General features: G+C 38.8%; 1 protein-coding gene across 2 annotated transcripts; it reads left to right on the forward strand.

Moving 5' to 3' along the window:
- The first annotated feature begins 487 nt into the window (after positions 1-487).
- Positions 488-2645, forward strand: LOC143906374 (nuclear RNA export factor 1). Of its 2 annotated transcripts, none has more exons than XM_077422464.1 (2): positions 488-644; positions 781-2645. In XM_077422464.1, exon 2 carries the CDS (start codon positions 936-938, stop codon positions 2535-2537), a length of 1602 nt encoding a protein of 533 aa, XP_077278590.1. In that variant the 5' UTR covers positions 488-644; positions 781-935; the 3' UTR covers positions 2538-2645. The 2 variants fall into 2 exon arrangements, with proteins under 2 accessions (XP_077278590.1, XP_077278596.1); XM_077422470.1 differs by having other exon boundaries at positions 499-648.
- The last annotated feature ends 5689 nt before the right edge of the window (positions 2646-8334 follow it).

The raw sequence follows: 8334 nt of genomic DNA on the forward strand, positions 1-8334 counted from the left end.
CTGAAATCAACTCTCGACAAAAAGATTAAATCTTGGATATAAATAAATTCTCGATGCTACTTCCTTGTCCATTTATTCGTGAGAAAAGTTAATATTAGACTATTAACTAAAGTTCCGCGTGATTATCATCACATTAAATTAATTATATACAGAAAATGTGTAAAATACGTTTGAAAAAAACGTGAGAGAAAAAGAAGGCATCGAACGTAAAAATTGTTTTCTTTACAGATGTAAATATCTAGAAAAAAATATTTCATAGGACGTTAAATATTTTGAGAAATGTAACGTAAAATGTGTTTCATAACATATACTGTTCTTTAATTTTTTATTTTTCATAAAAAATTATTTCGGAACAGAACCGAAGATGGATTTAGCGTGTTACCCATTGAAGGTATTCGTGGATATAGCTACGTAGTTCAGTGTCCACATTTTATGCACACAGAGGCGTTAGTGGGACGCTAATCACATATATATATACATACAAGTTGATACAAGTATCATATAAGTAGTCAACCGAGTCAAGTACTTGTGAGTATCAAGAAAATCGTGACATCTGCTGTGAGTCGATGAAAACTTATTGTAAACTTATTGTTTTGAACTGAAAAAAAAAAAGAAGCGATATCGGCAAGAAAGATAAAAGTCTCGTAGGTATTTTCAACGTTCTTTGTACTTTCTGTATTAATAATGTATAATTATCATCTTATAACGTCTGAATATTTTCTCAATTAAGATGTGTGACGATAGCCGTGTCAATAGATTTATTCGTAATAATCTTTCCAGGGGGACATAACCTCGAAGATATGTAAACATTGAAAAAGTTGTCGAAACAGAAAGTATAGTTTAATTAAAAAATAATCAAGAAGAATTAAATAAGGGAAGGAACAATTGTGGAGGCTTCTTAAGGAAGTCGAGACAGGCGAATATAATACGAGGCGATGCATCAGCAAATGATGCAGCAGGAAAACGTAAAGGTGCCGAGTGCACCAGTTATTCCTATTCTATTGGATGAGGCGATCGCTATAAGAATAGTTATGGGCGCAAAACTGCCTCACGAGAGAGGACTGATGTATCGCTCGGATCTATGGCACAAAATCAAAGTCATTAACGGCGGTCGATTCGACAAGGATACAGTCTTGAAAGCTATTTTGAGAGCGATCGAGCCGGCCGATTTGATACCGGTGAAGTATCAGGTTTGTGGAGAAGACGCGTATTTTGTAGCGAGAAATTGCGGCCCCGCGCTGGAAATGCTGTGCAAGCTGAATATGATCGTCAGAAATGATAAGGGCGACGGTCTCGTTCTCGTGGTAACCTTAGGATTCTCTTCGATCCACGAGCTGCAGGTTCACATACAACCACTCCTGTTGACTGCGCTAACCAAGAGATACGATCCGAACGAGAAGTCATTAAACCTGGAGAGTTTCCACACAGATCCGGATATAGATAAGAACGTCTATTGCCGGCTGTCACAGCTCAGAACTTCCAATCACGTTTTAAAGCTGGCCAAAACCGCGATAGCCACTTTCGAGCATCTGAATTTGCAGCATAATGAATTGTTCAACATATCGGCGATAGAGAATTCGGGTTTGAAATCCATCAAGTACCTGGACCTGAGGCACAACAATCTGTTAAACATGAGCGCGTTAGCCCCCCTAAAAAATTTGGAGATCGTCAGACTTTGGCTCGACGATAATCCTCTTTGCGAAAATTACTCGACTGCGAAGCAATACGTAGAGTCTGCAAAGAAATATTGCCCGTACCTGCAAGAGTTAGACGGCGTGTGCATTGCGGAAAACATGCCGATGATATACAGGGACTATTTTCCGGACGACAAGACTCAGGATTTCGTACATAAATTTATTTCTCACTTCTTTTCTTTGTACGATCAGCTCGACCGAACGGTTCTACGAGGGCTCTATCACAAGGACGCGTTTTATTCCATGAGCTTCGCCATACCCCATAACGTCGCGCAAGTGACTGGCCTCAACCAATACACGTTAAATAGAAATCTAAAGAGGAAAGTCAAAAAAGATAAGAAAAATGCGAGCCTCTACTACGGCCAAGAGGACATTCTGGCAGCTTTCGGCAAATTGCCCCGGTCCTACCACGACAAAAGTTCGTTCACGTACGACATCATGTACGACAACGACAAATGCATAGTGTTCAATGTCACGGGATTGTTCAAGAAACTAAGTTCCGGCACAAACATACTATCATTCTCCAGAACATTCGTCTTGGTGGCCTCCCTCGACAACGAATATCACATTTTAAACGATCAGTATCACATATTCGCAGCACCTGAAAACATAACATCCGATAAAATAGTAGTCAAATATGCTTACGACGAAGTCGTGCCGATTTGCTTCAGTCAGAGTGAGAGATCGGTGTTGATTACCAGAATGCGGCAGATCACCACGATGAATAAGGAATGGTCCAAGACTTATCTGACGTTAGCTCAATGGGACATGCGAATAGCGATATCTACCTTCATGAAGGATTTCAAAAGTTCGTCGATACCGGAAAATGCGTTTGTTTCATAGGGCTCGCAACAATATATTGCTTTTACTGACGGCGCGTATTCTAAACGCTATGTAAATAATAGAAATAGCATGCAGTAATGTAAAAATACAGGTCCATGTATCTCAAAAGTTTTCGTTACTTAATTCGTTAATTTTTATTTACTCTTTCTACGTTTACGATTTCTCTCGCAAAATACGATTTTTTTTTTTTTTTTTTTTTTTATAACAAAAATCGTCATGCGTCGTTAATTGCGCGTTTAATTGCACGTCTTCTATAATGTGTAGAATGTAGATGTTGGCTTCGCGCGAGATGGTAGTATCGTATATCAATGAATATATCCCGAAGCGATGCGATTACTCGCATGGCATTTAAATGGTCCGCAGGATGGGGAACGAGATGCTTATAGTGACTTCATCCAAAGGTTATGCACTCAAGGACCACGGCGTTCATCCGGACGACGTGAATGAAACAAAATCGCGAAGGTAGGTGAGTTTTTTTTACCCTTTCTAATCGGTTTACGACGCAGTACGCGAGCGCTGTTGAGGATCATCGAGACTTCATTTATGCTCGATTAAAGTAAATCACTGTGTTTGAATGCGGATCTGTAAATGGCTTATTAATAATTTAATCTCGAGAGCGTAATACTACGAAGTATTATGGTCATTGTCGCTACTAAAATAGATAGTGAAGCCGAGAATAAAATTGTCATCTGTTAATAGAACTAATATTTATAATAGATTTTATATACGCGCGTTGTCCGCTCGTAATTATATGTTTCAATTACACAGGCTCGATAACGGTGCATAATTTATCGCTAACACCGTACGAGAATAATAATTATGGAAGTAATTCATAGCCCGTGCGATTGTGGGAGAATTAAAATTTTATTTATTACGCTCGCGAAGTGAACTTTACGCTGTACATGCAAATTTTCGCCGAGAAAATGATACGACGAATGAGTTAATAGGTCGCAAATAAAGACGTGACTTGAGTTGTAATCGTGACGTTTGGCGTATACGACGAGTAATTTTATTCCAATAAGAAAATGATAGATTTCTTCTATAATATAAGCTCTTTTTACCACACAAATTCAGGCAATGTAATGTCATTAATTAAATAGAATGGCATAATACGGAAGATTACGTGTTATCGAATGCCATAAATATACAATTACGACGTTAAAAAGAACAACTTCGAAGGACAACGTAAGATGAATGCACGCGCAGCTTGAGTGTAACGGTACAAGTGTTTGCATTACATCACCGTTGCAAGGAAAAATGCAGTAATGCCATGGTGGCCAAATAAACAATCATAACACGTTTACGGTAGTCCGATCGTATCTTCGCCGGCTCTTGTTTTTGCGCAATCTTTGTCACTTCCGGATCGTCAGGGTTCAGGTAGATTCTTTCGCGTGTGAATAAAAAAGAAGAAAATACCTTGTACAATGACACAGTTATGCCAGAGTACATTAGACTATAATAATAATTTTCAACGTAGATAATCACGGCACTTTTTATAGAGGATATAATTAAAAAATGGAACGTTTTATAGATGCATAAATTTTTTAGCCTTATTCGCAAGCCTTTCTTTCGACCAGTGATTATAATGAGAGGCACGGAAATGATACCAAAGAAAAAAAAAAGATCGAGAAACGTTGAACTATAAACTAACTGAGTTGAGTTGCTAACAATTAGCCGGGAGTCGAGAGAGGGTACGTATAGATAACGACATAATAAAATGATTGTTCCCTACTGTGAGACTCAGTACCTACAGCCTCCCACGAGAAGCGCCTTTGAGAAGTTTGCCTTCTAAAAATAGGCAACCGTATGCTTCTTCCAGTACCAATTAACCCTTGTATTAATTAAAACTTTCTTCCCAATAGTTCGATGCTTCCTGCATCGGCACCTTGGAAATCGAAAGTATCGACACCCGAAACGCAATCTCGAGCACAGAAAAAAAATGAGAATAATAAAATAAATTGGATTTTAATATTCAAAGGAACTTTAGACTGCATGTAATAAAAGACAGGAATAGATATGAAACATGTAATATTCGTCGTTTTTAATAAAAGATGTATTATGTATATTTTTTATTTATGAAAATCGCGAAAGCCAACTTCGAACGTAAATGTGTCAAGTTGTGGGTCAGGGTACCACAGTGAGAGAGGGACGGAATATGATTAAAAAGATGGCCCATTGAGACATGTTTATGCCGAGACGCACATAAGAGGCGTACGCACGATGTAACGCACCTGAAGATGTTTCTTACAGATAACCCGCAGGAGAAAGTCCTATCATGCAGATTCTATGTAAATTTTTCGTGTCGTCGCACCTCCGAAAGGCGCCGGCAAAAATGAAAAGACACTACACGCTTGTGATATTCTCTCCTGCGATTAGAGATGGCTTTCATCGAGTGGTAACAGGGATAGGTCATCCAGAAGAGAAAATTAATAGCCAAGCTTTTGAAATGTAACCCAAACGCGTTATACAGATATTCATTATGTATAAAGGGAGGAATGCGAAAAGTTCAAGTAACAAGATATCTGATGCCATTCGCTATTCCGTTATCGATGCTAATAAGCGAGGATCGAGGAAAACGTGCGTGTAATCGCCTACAATGTGTCACGTACAATAGAAATTTAGCACAGGAAAGATTTAACGCATAACGGTAATTTCTAATCGTATAAGAAGCGAAAATGTGTGAGAAAAGCTGAGAGTTATGAAAATTTCAGATTAGTTATGGTAAAAAAATAATTTAATTAATTAATTGCTGCACAGCGATTGCAGTTACTATAAATCTTTTGCGAAAATTCATATTAGCTATTAAATATACACAATGTATGTGTCATTCCGAAATCCTCATATCAAACGAGACAAAATATATGTGTTTATTATTATGATGAAATTACATTTGTCGCAAATATGTAATAAAAATACAGAATAAAAAATGCGTAATAAGAATAATACGATTCCTTAAAAATAAGACCACAGGATTCATTTCACTGGGCAAGATATCCTTGTACTAGATTCAAAGATAGTAACGACACATTCGTAACATGAGTCTAGCGATTACGAAATTACTGAAAGAAGCCTTTATGCACATCATTGTCCCATTATGATGCATGGCTACTAAAACTACTAAAAGTATAAAATCAAAGGATGTTGTGTGTGTTTAACATCTATCTGCTACGTCGATTTTTCAACGATTGTATTCAATATTGCTTCGCGCGATACATAGTACTTCTATATATTTTATACGATTTTCGAACTGAACAAACTTTTGAGACGAGCCGAACGCGCTGTGAAAATCTTTAAAGAGATAATTTTTCCCTGCAAACAAAATGTTGCAATGTTACAGTAGGGAAATCGGTTTCGTATCAAATAATGGAACGAGCTAAGTCACCTTCTCCTAGTCTAAGCGAACGAAATTATCGCGAAGTGAAGAAATCGACCGTAGGGTTTAGTAACGTTCACAGACTGGACTGATTCCCACGAATGACGTTATAATGGCTTTTACGAAAGCGGAAAAATTCGTTCTTTTGCGCGGTTTTCGGGGATAGACGTTTTGTTCAGCTTACGGAAATAAAAATGCTATATTATTACACATATATATATATCTATATTAAATCTAAAAAATTATTCTCCGATTATTTAGAAAATATATTTAATATACTTTAAGATCGAGGTGACTTTTAGCAAACTCGAGAAATCCCCTTTCGATTTATGTTACAAGACCATATTAGTAATAAGCGCTATACGATTTAATGATATCCGCGTGATTATTGTGGTCTTTAAGCTTAATCGATTAGAGGCGAATAGAGTCGATCTTCATGGCTGAGCGGAACGACCGCGACGCTGCGTCTGCCTCCGCGAAGGGAAATCGAAGACGAGCGATTCTCTTGAACAGATGAAACAGTCCGATCGGGAGCAATTGTGCAAGACGGATTTTCGCAAGACCCGTTCGCATTTATGCGAACGTACGTGCCGGAGGAGAAGCGATACGATTTACCCGGGATGCATCGCGCGCGCGCGCGGGCGCATCTGTGTATGTGCGCAAATGCGCGCATGGGATTTTACGTGAGACGTGAATAATTAAAAAGGTCATGCTTACGCCATTTTCCCGTTAATGAGTACGCGCGCAGCTGCATTTCCTTGCAATTACGCTACAAGAGAATCTCTCTCCTTCCTCTTTCCTTCCTCGACTTACCTAATTAAACTTGCAACTATATACAAAAACAAGTACGAAAAAAATTTTATTTATTGCGAACGGCGAGCCCCCCTCCAAATTTTTAATCCTTTCACGTTCTTACATATTTTATGTGTTATCATGTTTTTTTTCTTATATGTTAATTCCTCTGCCTCGTCTCCTTTTCTCTGTTTTCCTTTCCTTTTATTTTCGATTAAATTTTTCCAAAAGTCAACGAGAAGGATCACTTCGATCTCGTTCGACTCGAACTTTTCGGAGAGATAGCTCGCATATGTGGGAATCGCTTGTATAATCGGTCGGCACTTCCACGTTTCACGTGCGCGGGCTCGCGTATCACGCACGTAAGAACCGCGGCTTCACGCGCGTGCGTTTATGCAACATTCCGGCGCGATTGTGTGTGCGCGCCCGCGCCTGTATAGGGATGAGGATCGTCGTGTCGATGTGCTCGTATCCAATGTGCCCGGGGCATGAGGCCCGCGACACTGTCGTGAGTGAAAGTTATGCCGCGTCTTCTCTAGGGTTCATGTGTAGCATCGGCATGACCTACGATTATAAATCGTCTTCGAGTTACAGTAGCTTCGGGGAATAAAAATTATTTGTTTCCTGTGCTAAAAAAGGAATAATACCGAATTTTGCTGATTAAACCAAATGCAAGCTAATGATAATTTAATTACTTCGATTGCAAACATCAGATTGAAAGAAATTTCGCAACTCGAGAAAAAGAAAAGATTTATATTGGAGATGAATCATATTGCATTACGACATATATAGCTGACGATCTCGTCGATTTTTATTTTAGAGGCTCTTTTTATTCGAGATCTTTTACTTTCGATTTTCCTTTTTATTTACCTTCGATTTTATAAGAAGAGTTTCAGAGAAGTTAGCCTAAATCTACGTTGAGTGAGCAGATTATGTGAAAGATGAATGCCCGCGTTTGCACACGAGAGAGTTAATTTTATCGTAGAGAGGCGCATTGACAAAGGAAAAGTGATGATTCACGGTATGATGTTCGAATAGAATTTCCTTTCCGGATGCATCATATTGCGCGTTACGTATATGCAAAATTAATGCGTATTCTCTGTAACGCGAAGAGTAAACTATTCCGCTGTGCATCCTCTTTCAAGACTTAAACTGTGCGGATGGCCTTTCCAACGGATTAATATGAAATATTTATTATTGGTATGATTATTAATGGTTGTTAATGACAAAACGCTCAGCCGCAAAAATCAACCGTATATGAAAAATATGCGCGTATGCATGCAGGAATTTATATAGACGTTGGAAAGGAGCGCGAGTAGGAAACGAGGTATATGGTCGTCGCTTCAGAACTATCAAACGGGATTCTACGTTATATAAGTGAGAGGCGCGTATCGCAGTGATGAGTGGATAATTTTCTTTTTCGCACGGAGTTGCGCCGGAGTATGCACAGTATGTCACAATAACCGCGGGCAGCCCCTTCGCCGTATACGTACGTGTAATTAAGATCTCGAGTGCCTGCTTAAATCGCCACAAATACGTTAATTACGACCACGGGAACAACTGGTGCACTATGCTCTCGGAGAGAGATAGATTATTTAAATTAATTAGCAGCAATACGAAAATCACCATTTC

This window comes from Temnothorax americanus, unplaced genomic scaffold, assembly GCF_048541705.1.
Source record: "Temnothorax americanus isolate GAGA-0224 unplaced genomic scaffold, ASM4854170v1 Scaffold11, whole genome shotgun sequence".
Classification (NCBI taxonomy): domain Eukaryota; kingdom Metazoa; phylum Arthropoda; class Insecta; order Hymenoptera; family Formicidae; genus Temnothorax; species Temnothorax americanus.

Excerpts from the sequence above, each read along its gene's own strand:
- LOC143906374 (XM_077422464.1), top strand. The coding sequence starts at position 936 with ATGCATCAGCAAATGATGCAGCAGGAAAACGTAAAGGTGCCGAGTGCA.